General features: G+C 48.2%; 1 protein-coding gene across 2 annotated transcripts in view; it reads right to left on the bottom strand.

The window, feature by feature from the left end:
• The window catches only part of LOC147624686 (neutral/alkaline invertase 3, chloroplastic-like), a 42,830-nt gene that overhangs the window by 8,837 nt on the left and 14,383 nt on the right, over positions 1 to 19,610 (bottom strand). For both annotated transcript variants that reach the window (XM_086819710.1, XM_086819711.1), the window contains exons 3-5: positions 9,834 to 9,999; positions 9,474 to 9,685; positions 8,877 to 9,370 (exon numbers count right to left, since the gene is read on the bottom strand). In XM_086819710.1, the coding sequence (XP_086675836.1) occupies positions 8,877 to 9,370; positions 9,474 to 9,685; positions 9,834 to 9,999 (872 nt within the window). The remainder of the gene's footprint in view (positions 1 to 8,876; positions 9,371 to 9,473; positions 9,686 to 9,833; positions 10,000 to 19,610) is intronic.

The raw sequence follows: 19,610 nt of genomic DNA, 5'->3' as shown, positions 1-19,610 counted from the left end.
CGGAGATGATGATGACCAGATCTCGGAACACGAGCAAACGCAATGCAGAAAACAAGAGCACAAGAGAGAGAGTGATAGAGGCGTGTAACTCTGCTCTATATACACATGGAAGATCCCGAAATGATACAATGGTGACAAGGGGGCTGGGGGCCATTTTATATGGCCTCCCAACAGCAATCGGCCTGCTGTAGGGCAGCCGACGAGACACAAAAACCCCACGACTGCTGAAATGCATAGTCGGCCAGCAGCAGCAGGGGGGTTGGCCAGCGGCGGCAGGGAGGTCCATGACCTGTGCAGAGCAGTCGGCCACCTCCAGAGTCTCCACAGATGCAGTCGGCCAGGTTCAAGGTCCTCCTGCCACTACAAGACTGCCTCCTATGCCACAGAAAAATAGGGAAAAATACGGGAGTGAGGAAAAATGATAAGACACCTACAAAGGGCGGGCACACCCACAACAGAGGCCCTGGTGTATATGTATAGACAGGAGATGACTTCTAACAGAAGGTTCCCTCAACGGCCTCGCTGACAACGGGCCTGCTACATATGCCATGCAGCAATGCTACTGATGATCTCCCATCTCTGACTAGTCCCCAGAGACCAGGGCTCTCACGATCTGTCGGGAGTGGGAACAATATCAATCCTGCAGTAAGAGAGTCACAAAGCATGTCCCCCTGTTGCCTCCTCGTAGGAGAGAGCAAGAGCGAGACCCAATCACCCAGGCTACTACCCTCTAGGTGATGGTGCCCAGAGCAGCCCGTACTGCCAAATAGAGGTGAAGTATCTTCTACCAAACCTGTTGCACTTTGAGACAATCCTAAAGACAGTGCCGCTACGATTCCGAGGGATGGCTGCAATGCACGCAATGTGCTGGCTGCCTCCGATGGCCAACCAGGTGCCTACGGTGAGGCTGCGGTGCCAGAGGAAGAGTGATCTCCTTTAACCGATAGCTGTTCCACAGGCACTTCCGAAAATCTCCGAGGAATCGGAGAGAGATGCCCAAGGAGAACCAGGGAGTTGCCGCTGCCATGGTACCATCAATCTCATGAATCTAGATCCTCTGACCCAAGGGGGTGGTCAAGCTCTTCGGGCTGAAAGGGTCATGACTCCTGCCACTCCCACTCGCCTGGGTCACGTTGGATGCATGTCATAGGTCGGCTCTCCAAGAGCCAAAGTTGCCAAGATGTGTCGTGGGCCGCTGTCACGTGCATCCCGCACACTTGAATGCCACGTAGACCTATCTGTACAGAAGGTGCAGGACCTGGGATGGTGAACTAGTCCCATGTGAGCCCAGTCCGGGACGAGTCAGCCAGGGATCCATCTCAGTTGTTCGAGGTTAGGTGTGCATTGTCCTGCACAAGAGTCTAAGGTCAGGTGTGCACTGTCCTTCACATGAAACAGTGCCAGTCCACGCTTTGAGTCTCCCTCTGGAATGATGTCAGTGATTCTGTGTATCTGGTATGGTACCGGATGCCAAATCACTGAGTAGTTAGTTAGGGTTTGCGTTTAGAACAAGGGGCCAGCCCATAGGGCTACCCCAGGTCTTTGTGTGGGCATGGGGATAGTGTGGAACCAACCCCATGAGGGCCACGAAGGCCCTGGCTGAACCCACCAGCCATGGAGGGGCTGTAGGACAGCCCTAGGGGCAAGCTAAAGGCACATTTCAGGAGATGCAGCTTTTGTGTGGCTGTAGGGAAGGTATGGGGCAGCCCATACAGGCTACCCAGCCCTCAAAATGTTTGCAAAAGCCTTGTCCAGCCATCCAGAATCAGGCGCATGATGCCCAGCCAGTTAGGGAAAAAAACGGAGCAATTCGTGATTTATTTCAGCATTAAATGCTGGAAATTCAGTCGTGGGAATATTTTATGCTGGCCACCTGGGTTAGAACTGGCCGACTGCTCTAGATGGAGTAGTATCAATAGGAGAGTCCATAATCCCAATTTTTCATCTCATTTCTCACCAAGAGCTCAAGCATAAAGAGGCTAGACAAGCCAAGAAGGTGCTAAGCAACGGGGTGAAGGACTGCAGGTCAAGGGCAGAGAATTTCCAGCCAAGAAAGGTCAAGGATTTCTGTATTTTCTTTCAGATTTACATCATTCTAATAAAGCAAATACACCATCCGTGGTGGGGGATACTGTGTCCTCTCTCTCTCTCTCTCTCTCTCTCTCTCTCTCTCTCTCTCTTCGCTTCTGGTCGTGCCTCCCGTTTCCCACCCGCCCTCTCTCTTCGCTTCTCTCTCTCTCTCTCTCTCTCTCTCTCTCTCTCTCTCTCCGCTTCTGCTTGTCGCCTTCTGTCCACTGACCTCTCTCCCTCTCTTCGCGTTTCCCACCCGCCCTTGCTCAAGCCCCCAAGGCAGCAACATAACTCTCCCTCTCTCTCTCTCTTTCCCGTTGCCCATCTCTCCTGCTACTCACATACGCACCTGTGCACCTATTGCCCACCTGCGCACCTTAGTTGTAGGGTAGGGTTGTAACCCACCTCCAAGCATGTAAGGGCTTGCACCTCATGGGGGTGGGTTTCGTGAAGAGCAACCTCTCAAACAGTCCAGCAGTTTGACATGGCCAGCAAGAAAACCTTCTCCGAAACCCTTATCTTCCCTCCTACCAAACCCAATGAAAAACCATCACCATGGGAGCGGTACCTCCTGAGCATGATTCAACATCTTCAGCAAACAAATTCAGCCTTGCAAAATGAACTACATCAGACAAAACAACATCTTTCAACCTTGGAGAAACAGATTAAGGAACAACAACACGAAAAAGAAAACAGGGAGGAAATCACACAAGTAAATTTACTTGATCCACAGCCTAAAGAAATTTTCATTAAAGAAGTAATATCACAGATTAATGAAGAGAACGAGCAGCAATGGATTGCAAAAGAAATTAGGGTGGGTGGTTTGTCAGAGGGTTGGGAACAGGTGGAGGTATTGGAGGACGAGGAGATTGCGAATGATACTTATGTCCCGGAATGCGAGATTCTACAAAGAAAGCTGTGCAGAGCTATCCCTTTCATCGACATTGGAGATCCCTCAGTGGCAATCAAAGGAAAACATGTGGTTTTGAGGTACGCAGATATGAAAGACAAAATTAAAGTCATGAAGCAAACAAGGTCACTTAAGGGAACGAAGGTGTGGATGGCGGATGAACTCACAGCCACACAACTAAAAAACAGGAAACAAGAACTCAATAAAGTATACGAAGCAAGGAAACAAGGAAAATGGGCAGTCTACCGTAGAGGTAGAGCTGTTATTGCAGATTTCAGGACAACCAAACATGGTAGTAATGAAGAGTAGCTGCTAGAGAAATCCTTCATGTTATCTAGGATTCTCCTACGGTCATGTAGGGAATTTGAACTATTTTTAGTTTTATCTCTATTTTCATTTTGTTGCCCCCGAAGTGGAATGTAATCACATGGATGTATCTGATTAGTCCTATAGGTCAGATGTGGCCTCTAAAGGACGTTAATATAGTTTTCTTTCTTTCTTTCTTTCTCTCTCTCTCTCTCTCTCTATTTTCTGCACATCTTCATTCAGTTTCTGCGTTAATTCCGTCGCGAAAAGAGTGCTGATTTCTGAGCATTGAAGTTACCGATTCTTCTCCGAATCTTCCGCATGTTACAGCCACCTTGGTTGAAGGAGGGTCGATGTGAAACTGGTAATCACCCAATACAGAGATCCGCCACTAAAATCCTCAATGGGGGAGAGGGTCAGGCGGTCCTGAGAACCTATTGAGAAAATGAGAGTGAGTCCCCCATATGAACCGAGGACTACTAAGGGGATATCATGGCGAGTGAAGGAGCCTAACCTTCAGGGGTGGAAGGATCCTGTAAAGGAGTCCACCAATTGGGAGGCTTACTCGATGGCGAGGATGATCTGTTGTTGGCCTTGTATCCTAAAGCTAGCCCACTCTTCCAAAGACTAAGCAGGCCCTATACTCAAGGGCCCCCATGCAATGTGAGAGCGAGTGCCTAAGGGATGGCCACTGGGCATCCTAAAGAGGGGGTCCCATATCAATGGTTGGCAGAGTCTCTCCTCATCACAAATCGGAGTCAAGAGGGTGAGGGCTAGCTTGAGGTAAGCCCAAACTGTAATCAAACTGGCTGAAAATCGGTCCTCGAAAGAGGAGCTGAGGCCACAGGCACGAGCCTCCGTGAAGATCCACCTCACACTAGGGGTCCAAGGTCCAGCAAGAGATGGGGTACAGGCACAAATCCGAGCACAAAGCAAAGGCTTCCAAGGCTCACCCCTAGCTGCAGGCTTCGAACAACCAACTTGCCCAAAAGGGCACTGCTCTAAATAGATGGATCAATGATGTCCAATCCTCCACAATGTCGAGGCTAGATAGTAACCCTCCAACCCACATTGGCCCTTGCAGGCCGATCGTTTGTCCTTGCTCAAAGGAAATTCTTGATCAGCCTCTGCACCTATTCGAGGCATGCCTAGGAAAACGCCCAGCACAAAGTAATGTACCACATGGCGGCCATGAGCACCTGGTCGGCCTCCACTATGTGACCAACGAGGGAGAGCCGAGTGGTTCTCCAATAAAGGAGCTTCTTTCAAACGCTTAGAAGTAGAGCAAGCTGCTTCTCTAGCAAAGAACCAATCCCCACCCGACATCCCAAGCATTGACTAGGGTGCCACTAAGTAAATACTCAAATGAACGCCAAGTCAAGGTGGGTGAGGATCCAACCCAAAAACCACAAGACTTGTGCCAATTGGTCTAAGTGCTTGGGGCTAGACAAAAGCCCTCCATTGGCTGCACATATCGCTGAAGAGTCCCCTCCTCTCTTGAGAGGTAGGGGATTGTAGGTAGGCAGCTATATCATCTGTCACGATTGTGACTAACTCTCTTAATCTCTCCCTAATTACTCCTTAATCCCTCATTAACTGTAAAGACACCTGTGAAGGGTCACACCCTTGCACATGGGTCACTATCAAAGGACATGCCTATTCATTAAAGACACACCCCTAAGTCCTAATAAACACACCCAGCCATCCCCCACTACGTGGGGGATCGGGTTAGGGATAGGGGTCAACCACTCCTAAGGAATAGCAGAGTCACTATCGAAGCTGAGTCTGTCTTTGTCCCAGATCCCAGCCAGACCTCTGTTCTGAGCCTCTTGGGAAAATTGTCTCAAAATGCCAGCCAATCTCCAAGGGATCTAGCCAGTCCTGTGCTCAACGCTCCCTAGGATACATGAGACCGGGCCCCTAGTATGTGGCCATTAGGTAAATGGATCAGGGGGTTCCAAATCAGGGACTGCCGAAGATGCTCCTCAGAGGCTACCGGAACTGACTGTTGAAGAGACGGCCTAAGGTGATCCCATGCTCGTAGTAGGCTGGCAGCAAATCTGTTCTCAAAAGCAAGGCTAAAGCCATGGGACATCTTTGTGAAGATCCATCTAGTGCTCTACGGCCAAGGGCTCCCCAGGCTCAGAGTATGGGCTGAAATCCTATCCCAGTAGAGCCCAGTCTCTTGAGCTGAGAGAAAACTGCTCATGGCCTCGACAACAGATAGAAAGAGATAGGGTGCTAGTGGGCAGCCATGCCGGACCGAGCGAGAAAGGGGAAATATGTCACCTTTGGCTCCCTGAATGAGAACCTGGCTATGAGAGACCGAGTAGAGTCCAGAAACACCATGGATCCACTCCATTGGGAACCCCATCCAGTACATCATGCCCTCCATAAAGCCCAGTCAACTCTATCATAGGCTTTCTCAAAATCCAGAAGGAGCACAATGAGATCCTGTTGCCGCATCCTGGCCGAAGCTACCGCCTCCCAGAAAGTGAAGATGTTGTCCAGAATGCTCCAATACTAAACAAAACATGTCTAAGTGTCATGGATCAAGTTGGGGAGGAATGGTTGAAGTCTCCAGCTGATGGCTTTAGCTAAAATCTTGTAGGCAGTCCCAAGGAGGGCGATGGGTCTCCACTACCGAATCTCCAATCTGTCACCACCCTCCTTAGGAATCAAGTGAATCATACCCTCCGAGAGCCTCTCTGGCATGCCGCCTCTGGTCATAATCTCATTGAAGGTTGCTTGAAGGCCGCCTTCCATGAGATCCCAGTGGCGAAGAAAAAAGAAAACTAGAAGCCCATCCACCCCCGGGCATTTTCCCCTAGGAAGAGCCGTCAAAGCCTCCTGCCACCTCCTCTACTGTGAAGGGAGTCAATAAGGAGGTCCGAAAAGCGGAGGGAACCACCTCTCTCGTGTGCTGCCAGACCCTCTCTCGCGCATCCACCACCTGTGAGGATAATGGGGCACCCATGTAGGGGGATCTGAAAAACTCCAAGGCAATGGCTCCCACATGCGGGGGGTCAGAAACGATAGCTCCATCCTGGCCTCGCAGCCTGCGAATACCATCTCTCCGCCTGTAGGGGCTAGCAATCTCAAAGAAATCTCCAATAACTCTATCTCCCGCCTGGCTCGAGAAGGAAGCTCTCGCTCGGTATCTGTACTCCACCCTCCTCTCCTCTATGGATCTGAGCTCTATATGGGCGGCAAACAACTAACTCTCAATCCACAAGCTATCTGTGGAACTCTCCTGAAGTCGCTGGGGAGAGAAGCAAGACCCCGCCGATTGCTCCTCTCTTGCTCACGGAATCCCGCCAATCTGCTCTGTGCTTCCTCTTGCAATAAATTGTTGATCTCACCAAGGCTAGCATCCAAGGTGCGTGCGACAGAACCTGACTGAAATTCTAGTCCCTCCCATATCTACTCTGTCCTGCTGCAAATCTCAGAGTCCCGTATGAGGCTGTCCGGAATCTCAGTGCTCAAGTGCACGTCCTGCCTCCCAGGGGTGTCCTCCAAGGACAAAATAATCGGAGCATGATCAGAAAACGTATTGCCCGCCAAGATACCAATCATGCCCCCACAACCGCAAGCCCACTCATCCGTATAGAATCTATCAAGTCAAGAAAGATTGGGGCCGGTGCTCCTCCTGTCAAACCTCGAGAAGCATAGACTCCCTGGGTTGCGTCCAAACTCAGGCAAGTGCCAAGGGTCCTATCTCCTAAGTGCCAGGATCAACTCCTCCCAAGCAGAGTACTCTAAGCCAGAAACTGTAGCCATGCCTCCTTTGAGTCTATCCTCTACTGACTAATATCATGTTAAAATCCCCACCCATGCACCAAAAGTCGGCCTAAGGAAGGGATTGACGAACTGTACTCTAGAAGGTGGCTCTGTCTACAACAACGTTCAAGGCATAAACATGGAGGAAGCCCTCACAGTCCTCTCCAATCCTACTATAACCCACTAAGCCCGCCCAGTGTCTATGTCAAGGCTAAGTCGGTCTTTGCCCCCGAATTCCAATAAGGCCTCTCTCCTGAGCCTCTGGGGGTAGTTGTCTGAATGCAAGCCAATCTCCAACTGACCTAGCCGGACCCGTACGCAAGGATCCTTGTGATACGTGTGGGTGAAGCCCGAGCATGTGACCACTAGCAAACGGACCAAAGGATTCCAGATCAGAGGCTACCGGAGCCGCTCCTCGGAGGCTACTGGAGCTAATTGCTGTAGGGCCGGCCTGAGATGATCCCAAGCACACAAGAGATTGGCTGCAAACGTGTCCTCAAATGCTGGGCTGAAGCCTCGTGCCCACACCTCTGTGAAGATCCATCACGTGCTTTGAGGCCAAAGGGCCTCCCAAGGTTTTTTTGTGAGCGGAGATCCTAGCCAGGAGGAAGTCCTTCCAAGGTGATGTCGGCCGGAAGAAGACCGTGAACAATCAACATGCCCAATAGGACACAACTCTAAATGGAGAGGTCGATAATGCCCACGCCCCCTCTGCGTCGCAGCTGAATGATCACTCTCCAGGCCACCTTGGCCCTGGCCGGTCTCCCATCACACTACCAGCCCATAGAAAGTTCCGGATCAAACGCTGAACCTGACCAACACATGCCCGGGAGCAAGACCAGCAGAACGTAATGTAACACATGGTGGCAAGACGAACCTAGTTCGCCACCACTACCGGCCAACTAGGGAAAGCCTGGCCGAAGCTTCTTCTGAATGCTCAGAAGACATGGAGGCATGGGGATGTATCACAACCCAACCTTGGCCCAAATGTCCTTATTGCAGGCCAAGGAGCAAATGCTACATGGGATATTTTTGAGCACACTTGTTTTTTTTTTTTTGCAGAAAGGATTCTTCTGTTGTTAAGTATGAATAGACCATACAAAATCACAGCTAGAAGCCAAAACAAAAGATCCTCATCCCATAATGTATGGTGATCTCAACCAATATGGGGCACAAAGGTGCCAAGAGAGTCTTGTGGGGGTCGATATGAGAAAAAGATCCCTTGAAAACAGTGTGCTTTGCTTGCTCAGATATGGATGGTCCCTTGAAAACAGTGTGCTTTGCTTGCGCAGATCTGGATGGTCCCTGTATACGAGCCCAGTGGCCATTAGAGTGTGAATAATATGTCATATGCCCTCAATAGCCTCTGTGCATCTAGCCCTCCAAATCTGCCAAGCTGTGATACTGGCAATGATCTCCCAAGTAGTATCAATCGTTAGCAGAGGTGGTCTATACTGTGTATGAGGGATATACAGTATCATGCAACGTTGGGCCACACCTCTGCATATCATTATGGCAGTGTCTAGATCCCGACCCTCAAAAAATATTTGTGGACCAGATTGAGTGAACGCACATTTTTAGCTCCTGAAGCTAGTGAATCTACATCATACTGCACAGATTGGCAAACCTTTTAAGGTACATATTTTAGTCAGCAGTTTTTAGTTCTTGTAACATTCAGACATGCCTTAGATACACTATTGTATTACCATGGTCTAATAGGCCCTATGGTCCTCTGTGGGAATTGAAGTTTTCACCCTCAAGAAAAAAAAATGAGTCATGTGTCGAACATAGTCACTGGAGGAGAGCTTACGTGTTCTTGGGGTCGCTTCCAGTAATTATCCTCCATTGCTCACCGTCTAGTGCAGGGTAACATATCTTGACAGGCATATTTCCCACTAGATCCACCCATTTTGCCTCAAACAGGTCCAATATGGCATTTGACTGCTCAGGAGTCACAAGCGATCCAACAATTGACCACAAATTACCTAGAGAAAAGAACCGGAAGTCCATATGGGCAGGCTGCAGGTTGCCTATCAGGTAACCCCCACGGTCAGGCATCCATTCTACCAACCAAGGTGGTATTTGATCTGGATAGATGTTGAACTTATTTACTGCATCATAAGAGTACTCTTCTGTCTTGTACCTGTATATCTCATTCAGTTTCTTCATATCCACCCAATAATACTCACGTATATGGAAGGACAGTGCAATCAGCCTGTTTATCATAGCCCTAATGAGATCCAAGGACCCATCTTCAGGCATAAGCATCTCTCGTGCACAGCGCAGAGCCGAGTAAAACAATGCCTGAATTCAGTTCAGAAAGAACATGTCAGACATGATAAAACAGACAGCTCCATACATCATATAGAGCAGAAAGATGGCTGGTCTTTGAAGCATGTGTCCTTACTTGGATTTCCAAAGGGTGTCCATGGATACCCATTCTACGGTCAATCATACAAGACCCATCAGTCACCAGTAAGGTGGGAAACATATCAAAGCCATCTGCTAAACATAACTTCAGGATCATCTTCATGCCTGTTTGGACATCGACTCTTTCTTGCAAAGAAAGATCACCTGTACACTTTCCATATGCTCTTAAGAGGATGATCCACCACAGACCTGAATAACACAAACGATCATTTGGATGTGAATGCCTACTGCAACCATGCTGACCATGCTGAAAGCACAAGCTTCAAAGCGTCACTTTTGCTGATACGCTCTCAGATTTACAAATACAGTTGCAGAAATATTAAGTACTGATGCTTACCAGAATCAACAGGAGCAACCCGCCCAATTGCTGCCTCCCCAAAGTCGGGATCCAAAGTCTCCTCCATTACATTTTCATCACCATCACGAGGCACAAGCCCTACTTTGAAGCTTGCAGGCATAAGGCCTTGCCCAGGACTGTAGGAATCAACAGTCTTTTCCCAGCTCTACAAGTTCAGATCAGACTTTTAAAATGAGAAACAGCTTCAGATAGGGCTTTTAAAATCAGTGCACGCAGCTCTACACAGTGGTATATATCCCTTGGCAATCTTAATAAGGGTAGGATGAGTTCATAATAGTCTACTCTCAAAGCTTCAGACCTTCAACTTCATCGGGAGTTTAGAGTAAGTCTTCTCACATGAAGTCTAGAGTACATGCTTATCCCTACTTACATCAACAGTCCCCCAAGAGCAGGTGCTCGTGTACAAAGGCCTCCCTACCTTAGTACCAAGCATCATCATCCAAGCTTATCAATAGACTCAATTGATGTGCATAGCTATTTTGATCTAAAAGGACAATTGGTACTTAGAGATATGGTCCACTCCTCTTATTCCAACAATAAATAAAACCATAAGTCTCCTCACATGAAGTCTAGGTACATGCTACGGCATCCCCACTTACATCAACAGTCCCCCCAAGAGTAGGTGCTCGTGTACAAATGCATCCCTACCTTAGTACTAAGCTTCATCATCCAAGCTTATCAGTAAACTCAATTGATGCGCATAGTTATTTTGATCTAAAAGCACAATTGGTACTTAGAGATATGGTCCACTACTTTTATTCCAACACTAAACACAACCACACTCGATCAAGCCTTAAAATTTTCCATTTCAACTTAACCCTCACTTTACCTTTGACCCAAGTAAATAGTCCTCATTAAACAAACCCTAAACCTGGGTCTCGATAGAAATGCAGCACTTCTTTCTGAAAAGATCACGGTTCAAAAATAAACCCAAACTTCCTAAGACACAATTGTTTCCTGTGCCTTGAAAATTGTTTTTTGACAACTGACCAGACAATTGTCAGATGACAATATGCCACCTCAAACAGTTGTTTATGCCCCTCATAGCCTTTTTCCTTATAAGACCCCATTAATCAGGAGAGCTATTTTTAAGCAACCCGACAACTTATTGTCCTGGTTGCACAGGAATCAGAGAGTTGTATAGAGATCTAATGGCAATAAAAAAGTAGGTCTAGACTGGAATCAGCACAAGGCGGAATTCCTTACCTGGAAGGTGGGGGTCATGGGAGAGCATGCATTGAGATGAAGGATGCAAACAGGCAGCCGTTGGGCCCATCATGAGGGCCCACAAGGCTAGATCACACTAGTTAGCAGTCCCTGTGATGCTTGACGTGATAAGCATGTAGAACTCTAGATTTAGGGTTTTTGGGCTGATTACAACAGAAAAAACAACAAAATAATATCATGAGTTCAGAGGCAATGGACAATGACTTTCTCAAGACTTTGCAGAGTTGTCAGGGACGGGAAGATGAAGAACGATACAAAAGGGAACAAGAATGCTATGCTGAGTATGAACAAATCATCGTTGGGGCCAGGTTTAGGTAACAACTCATAGAAGAGCTTCAAGAAGAGGCGCGTCAAGGCCAACTTCTATACGAGCAAAGATGGACACAGCTCAAGGAGACATGGGCACAATTCATGGCAGCATCAACAAAGGCCAAGAAGGAATCACCTAGGGTTGTGAAGCAACCCATGACCAAGCCTGCACCTAACCCTAATGTGCAGGTTTGTGTGTGTGAGTGTGTGAGTCCAACACCCAACAATTGGTATCAGAGCTGGGAGCTGGCCCTGGAATTCTGCCTGTGGAGAAGCAGCAGCAAGCTTGCGAATTTCCGTCGACAGACTGTGGCTTTTCCGTCGCCGGACTGTCTGCTTCCGGCCGGCGTTTCCGTCGCTACACTGGTTCCGTCTGCCAACAGCCGGCGGCACTAGTGGGGAGCCCACCACCACCGCTCAGCTCGCGGGTGGCACCGCCCTCTCCAGCCGGCGGCGATAGTGCAGCCAGATCCGCCGTCGCTGCTCCGTTCCGGCTGCTCCGTTCGCTGCTCCATTCCGGCTGCCTGGCCTTCGCTGCTCCCTACTGGCCGCCCAGAGCCGTCCGTCCACTCCCGTGCGTACCCGCCAGCGACTCCCGTGCTCGTCCTGCACCTACCACCTCCAGCGCGTGCCCAGTTATCGGATCTCGCCCGTTCCGGCTTGCTTGCGGCCTTCGTCTGCACCTGCGCGCTCGGCCTCCATCCGCTGTTCGCGCCCAGCACCGCCTCCGTCCGCTGTTTGCACCCTCCGCCTAGCCTCTCCGCTCTGTGCAGCTCCGGCGGCTCACTGCCGCTCAGACCCCTGGTGGCACCACACCTCGACCTGCCCGCCTCTGCCTGCGCTTGCCTGCCCCGACACCTGCCACCTGGCCTGCCACCTGCAAGCAAAGCAACACATCTGGACCTGGACGGACGCCTGCAAGAGAAGTCCCTGCCATCCGTACTACACTCGCCTGCAGGCACTTTCCATGTGAGTGAAAATATGCATTGAAATATTCAAATTTTGCAGACACTTCTGTGCAGGTCAGATTCAAAGGAAAGTTGTAGGTGCAATTTGGGGGATTTCTCAATTTGAGGCCAAATTGAAAAATTGCAATTTGGGGGTTTTCAAAATCGAGGTCAAAATCAGCAAATTGAGCCTCTTTCAGTTGCAGAAATTTGGGGCTTTTGTGAAAATTGGCCAATTAGATGCACATTGAAGCGATTGGAGTGCATAAAAATTGGGGATTTTCATATTGGAGCATGTAATTGGGCATTACAGCTGTGATTTGTCACGTATGTATACACATTGTGTGTAATTGGACAATTTGGTGCAGGTTTACACTTGCTCTGGTTTGCAGGCATACATTTGCACAGGACATTTGGTTGCCTGGCAGTGCACATTGGTGCTTGGTTTGCTTGTAGGTATATTTTGTTGACATGGCACAGAATGCTACAGATGTATTTGGTGTGCTCACCCAGGAGGACAAGTTGGATGGATCTAACTACTCCCTCTGGAGTTTCATGATCCGTAATTTGCTGGTAGCCAAAGGACTTTGGGGCATCATGTGTGGTGATGACACACGCCCACTTACCATACAGCCAGCCACGCCTCAAAGGGGAGGTGCTCAAAGAGCTCCTGATGTAGAACCTGCTCCCACACAAGAGCAGAAGAGATGGGACTCTAGAGATGCACAGGCCATGTCATTGATAGCCCTTTCACTGAAAAGAACTATTATTCCGCACATTCGTTCTTGCAAGACATCGAAGCTTGCATGGGACACATTGGAAGCAATGTATCAGGTACGCAACGAGGCAAGAATTGCCTACTTGAAGAGGCAATTGGATCTTCTTTCTATGGATGAGGGTGACTCCATGGCAGATCATCTCACCAAAGTGAAAGATTTGCAGGAACAATTGCTCAACATTGATGAGGTTATCCCAGACAGACAGATGGTCACCAACACTCTTCATTCTTTACCGCCTTCCTACTTGGGCTTTCATACCTCTCTCAACCTCTCAATGAGAGGAGGTGGTGATCCCGTCACTTTTGAAGAGCTCATGGGTTTACTCTTGCAGGAAGAGCAAACAAGAGCAAACTTATCGAGCAACCGTGGTGGAGACAAGGCATTTACAGCCAAGGATAAGGGTAAAGCAAAGCGCTTTAAGCATGGGAGACAACAGTCTAGCAAGGCTGGTCATGGACAGCCCTCTTCTGGTGGTGAAAAGTCTGACAAAGGGGATGCAAAAAAGCCCAAAAAGAAGAGCAAATGTCACTACTGCCATAATCCTGGACACTACATCAGTGAATGTAGGAAGCGGATTGCAAAAGAGAAAAGGAAAGAAGCAGGCAATGCAGTAGCAGACTCTTCTGATGACAAAGCACAGCAATCAGCTAATGTAATCCAAGAAGAGTACACTTTTTTGGTCACATGCACTAGTGGCACATCAAGTGCTTCAGACACTGATATGTCTTGCATTGCATCTGACAGACAGAATGCATCATGGTATTTTGATAGTGGTGCTTCGAGCCACCTCACTTCATGCAAAGATGTATTTCAGCACTTGGTTTATGCTTCAAATGGCCGCATGTATCATGTGCAGATCATACCACATATCCAGTAAAGGGAATTGGCAATGTCATACTTATTGCAGCCAATGGTGCCAATATATGTATGAAAAATGTATTGTATGTTCCAGGGATAAAGAAAAATCTGCTCTCCGTCTCAGCCATAAACGACCAAGGTTTAAAGGTTGAATTTGAAGATGGGAAGTGTTTGGTAAAAGACCCATCAAAGGGTTATGAAATAGTCACTTCTAGAACACGATACAAAGGCTTGTATAAGCTGGACAGCTATGACAAGCGTACTTATGATGCAAATACAGTGGCTGCCCACACTCCTGCTATGCATGATGCAGAGCTATGGCATGCTCGTTTTGGGCATGTAAATTTTCGGAGTTTGATGCTTTTGCAGAAGCATCATATGGTTGATAATATGCCGCCTCTTGAGTCTCCACCAAGACATGTATGTGAAGGATGTATTTTGGGAAAGATGCTACGAAAACCATTCCCCAAAGATGGAGCTGTTAGAGCTGAAAGTAAATTACAGCTCATACATAGTGATGTATGTGGTCCAATGCGGACACCATCCATAGGGGGGGCATCTTTACTTCGTCACATTCATTGATGACTACTCCAGGTTTGCTTGGGCTTACCCCTTGAAAGCGAAAGCAGATGTGTTTACATGCTTTCGACACTTTGTAGCAATGGCTGAAAATATGTGTGGATGTAAAGTCCAAACACTCCGCTCAAATAGAGGTGGAGAATACATGTCAAATGCATTCAAGGATTATATGCTTCAAAAGGGCATCAAACACCAATGTACTGTGCCTTATACACCGCAGCAGAATGATGTAGCTGAAAGGAAAAATAGATCTCTCATGGAGATGGCAAGATGCATGGTGAAAGCACAAAAGTTGCCTCACAAATTTTGGATGGAAGCTATAATGTGTGCAACTCATGTGTTGAACAGGTGTCCAACAAAAGCTTTGAAAACCATAACACCATTTGAGGCTTGGTATAGCCGAAAGCCAACAGTGGATTATATGCGTACATTTGGGTGTTTGGCATATGCACATGTGCTGCCAGTCCATGAGAAGTTGATTCTGAGCTCTGAGTAGAGCTATGGTATCTGCTAGTGGTGGAAGAGTATGGTCTCCTTCGAGGGAGACGTCTTCTTGATGGTGTTTACTCTCCTTTGTAGACATTTTTCTGAAGATGGTGATCGTGCCGAAGCGAAGTTTGACAATCCAAGGATGCTCTCACGCTAGGATGCAGTGTGTGTGGACAAGCTAAATCTGATCCTAATGTAACATGCAACAGAATTATGCGTAGATGAAGGATCCAATCACACAAAGTCTCACACTGCCTTCTGTATCCTGAGTTTCATGACTCGTGAGTCTTTAGCAATCCACTTTCACTTCAAACTTTAAGAGAGAGAGAGAGAGAGAGAGAGAGAGAGAGAGAGAGAGAGAGATCTGTACACTTTATTGGGTCCCAAATTATCCACTGAAGGGCCTCCCTCCTATTGCTAGGAGTATTTTCTTTATTTCTTTGAAGAGAATGATTGCAGGACTGACTTTGAGACTGTAGATGAGCCAAGCATAAGACCTTCGGAAGACCAAACGATTGGCTGACTGCACACTCCTGTAGAAGCACCAATGATGACCAATCTCGATGCCAATGCACTCTTCCAAGGGGCTGTAGATGTCAGAATTGGTGCAGCGGAATACACACACATACACACGTAGAGAGAAAGAGAGAGATGGCGCAGAGAGTTGACGAACGCTTGACTTGACTATTAGCAATGAAGATTAAATAATACAATGGTGGGCATGGGTATTTATACCCTCATGATGGAAATGGCCGACTCATGTAGCATAAACTAAATAATAATTTATACCCTTTACTAAGCCTCGTTCCCACATGAGATACTACTTTTAACACCCTCTCTGTAGCTCATAGTGGGCATAGATGAAGAAACCAAGTCGATGCAGATGCAACCATGGACACCCTAGTGTGGCCTTTGCTAGGTACACCTCGGATAATGCACCAATCAACCTGTCTCCACAAGAAAATGCCATCTTGAGCTTTAGCTGCCACATAGAATAATGAATTGCAGACAACTCCACATCCATGATCCCCCATTCGTTGAACTGCGAACACATCACGTTCAAAAAATCTCTGAATGCTTGAACTGTCACACACGACGCCCAAAATTCTGCTACACAATGAACCAGGAACTCATCCCATCCATAGTCTACTACCAATGAACTACGAACACATCACGTCCATAGATTTGTCAAGCTGTTCCATGCCAGATGCATGTGCCTTGAACTCCGACACACGGGTCCAAATCACCAATTTGAGAGCTCAGAATAGCCCTCTCTTCCACTCACGTGTCTCTCTCTGGCTGAAGCATGTGGTGAAACTGTTATACAACTAGAATGTAGAATCCTTAGCCAATGTGGCTTGGACCACATAAGCTCGATTATGGAATTCCAATTCCTTTCTAGTATCACTGTCACGATTGTCTACCTTCTGTCTTCCTCTTGCTTGGAATGTTTGCTCCGAATCTTCCACTGAGTTGGATGCATACACTTTACCTTGGGACATTAATATTGTCTCATCATCTTCTTTGGAGACTATATCATGTTCCTGAAGAAGCTTTCTAAAGATCAAAGCAGCCACCTGTAGACTGGATAACATGATGAATGTTGTGTGGTTCATAGCCAATAGCTCATAATGGATGATCTTTGCCTTCATTGGATATGACTCTAGGATCAAATCCCTATGCGCAAAATCCATTCCATCAAGCTTGTTGTCTTGTTTGATGACCTCGGAGGTGAGCGATGGAAGCTCGATGAATGATTTCTTGGGATTAGAGCACCTTAGGGAAGCTAATGCATAAGCAGAAGTAAGGGCCTCATTGCCGATCCAGCTAAGCACATTGCTACCATAGCGATTGAAAGGGTGGCATTCCCAAGCGCCAGTAGCCTTGTCCTGCCGGCGCACAAGCTCCTGCTCTGCTGTTCTCGTGAGCTTCTCTGCAAGGCCACACAGAGAGCATGCCCGAAAGCGCATAGCTCGCTCTCTTAGCCTCTCCTCCAGCGCCCTCCTTATCGTACTCTTTCCATCAAAGTGCTCTTTACAGCCGTGCACCAGCCTGGCCATACTCAGCACAAACAGAAAAAACGCTACACGCGAGCTGCCCTAGCGCTCGACTCGAGCTGTCGCTCCCGCTGAGCCGACTCCACGCTCCACGCGAACTGGTGGTCCTGGCGCTCTATCCTCCTCGCGAGCACCCGTCACGCTCTGCCTCCTGCACAGCTTGCACGCTTGCTCTGCGCTCTTCTCTTCCGTGCCGAGGTCACGAGCTTTCCAGCTGAGAAAATGCAGCCCTTTGCCTTCCTTCTCCTTCTGCTCCTTGCGTACAGCCGAGGATCAAGAGCTCAGCTCTGATACCATGTCAGAATTGGTGCAGCGGAATACACACACATACACACGTAGAGAGAAAGAGAGAGATGGCGCAGAGAGTTGACGAACGCTTGACTTGACTATTAGCAATGAAGATTAAATAATACAATGGTGGGCATGGGTATTTATACCCTCATGATGGAAATGGCCGACTCATGTAGCATAAACTAAATAATAATTTATACCCTTTACTAAGCCTCGTTCCCACATGAGATACTACTTTTAACAGTAGAAAGGCTGCAAATTGAGGCTGAGAGAAGGGCTAAATTGGGGACTGTTTCTAGGGCTGAATATGCAAACGATGAGGGCTGTGTATGCTGCATTTTCCTTCACCAAGAGGGTGGGAAGAAAATGATGAAGATATGAATGCTGAATTCTGTTGTGAGACTGAGAAGGGCTGATGGACTGGGGGCTTCTTCACAATGCTGATGATGATGCGTTTTCTGATTGGCTGAATGCTTGAATGCTTGATTGAATGAATGCTGGAAATCGCTTGGTATTTATATGCAATAAACAGGGCTGGTCGACTGGCTGCAACAGGTTGGCTGATTGGCTAAAGCTACACGACTTGCTAAATATGATATATATGCTGTTTTATAAAGCTTTAATGCTGGCCGACTGGGTTTAAAGGCTGTCAACTAGAGACTAAGGGCTAAGGCTTATGAAATGGATTAAATGCTATGGCTAAAGGGTAGAGATGCTAAGGGAAGGTTCACATGCACATGAGATGAATGCTATGTGTTAGGCAAAATTTTGTAAAGGTGTTTTGGGCTTGTGTACATATGGGATGCATGGCATGTAAAAAAGCTTTGCCCTGAATGCCCTGGCAGGTGTACAGAGTGGGTGGATTTATGTTTTTTTACGAGCTTTTGGTAATGCCTCCATGTGAAAATATTATGGGAACCCCAATGTGATAAGGGATGGTCGATCTGGGCTGATTCTGGACGCAGTCCATGGTGCTCCATTTTTAGCAAGCACGTGATGATGATCAGCAGTGCATGGCACCGACCGTAAGAGTCATGTTTTGGAAAATTATGGTGTAGCTAATGAAGAGTGTGTGGCAGCTCTTGCATTCGTTTTGGAAAGTCGTGGGCGCCGCACATAAAGGTGAAGCACGAGGGATCGCAGAGAGGCCCTCCTGGCATCGTGGGCGTAATGCATTAAGGCCACCAATCGGGATTTTCGTGGCCATCCTCCAGGCCTTTCGAGACACCAACGTGGCCGGCAAAAGTTGACTTTCGGGTTCTAGCCGCTCGCTATTCTGACTGCAGCTTCGCCAAGCGCAAGAGAGACGTCACATGCATCCCGCACTTGGACGCCACGTAGACATTCTGTACAGTAGGTGCAGGACCTGGGATGGTGAACTGGTCCCATGTGAGCCCAGTCCGGGACGAGTCAGCCAGGGATCCATCTCAGTCGTCCGAGGTCAGGTGTGCATTGTCCTGCACATGAAGCAGTGCCAGTCCGCGCTGTGAGTCTCCCTCTGGAATGATGTCAGATGTGCTGTGTATCTGGTTTGCAACTGGATGCCAGGCCTCTGTAGGCATGTAGTTTGCATGTAGAGATGGGGCCAGCCCATAGGGCTACCCCAGGGCAAGGTTTTGCATTGGCATATTTAGCATTGGCATGGGGGAGGTATAGAACCACCCCCAAGGGGCCAGGAGGGCCCAAGATAATGCCCACCAGCCAAGGCAAGGGCTGGAGGGGCAGTCGGCCAGCTCCAGAGCTTCTGGACAGGCAGCCGACAGAGATTAAAACCCTAGAACAGCAGGCGGCCAGGTGTGGGGGGCAGTCCCACACCTCTGCGCAGCATGTCCAGCAGCCAGGGTGCTGCCCAGAGTCATGCGCAGGCTGGACAGGGTCTAACAAGTGTGAAAACACTTTATTAAAGTGTGAACACAATTTATTAACAAGACTCAGTCGTGGGCTGTCCCGAAGCCAGCCGACTGCATGAAGGGAGGGGTATAAATACCCAAGTCATAAATCATTTCATCCATCTCATATTTCACCAAGAGCTCCAAGCATTCAAGGGCCAGGACAGCCAAGGGTTTGCTAAAGCAAAGGGGTGAAGGACTGAAGGTCAAGGGCAGGTTTTCCAGCCAAGAAAAGGTCAAGTACTTTGTATTTGTTTCAGATTTACATCATTCTAATAAAGCAAATACACCATCCGTGGTGGGGGCCCTACAGAGGGTAATTGGGACCCAA

Source organism: Cibotium barometz, chromosome 25 (assembly GCF_041138505.1).
Source record: "Cibotium barometz isolate CiBa-2024 chromosome 25, ASM4113850v1, whole genome shotgun sequence".
Classification (NCBI taxonomy): Eukaryota; Viridiplantae; Streptophyta; class Polypodiopsida; order Cyatheales; family Cibotiaceae; genus Cibotium; species Cibotium barometz.
Note: the sequence above shows the minus strand (reverse complement) of the source record. Positions and strands in the feature narration are given on the sequence as shown.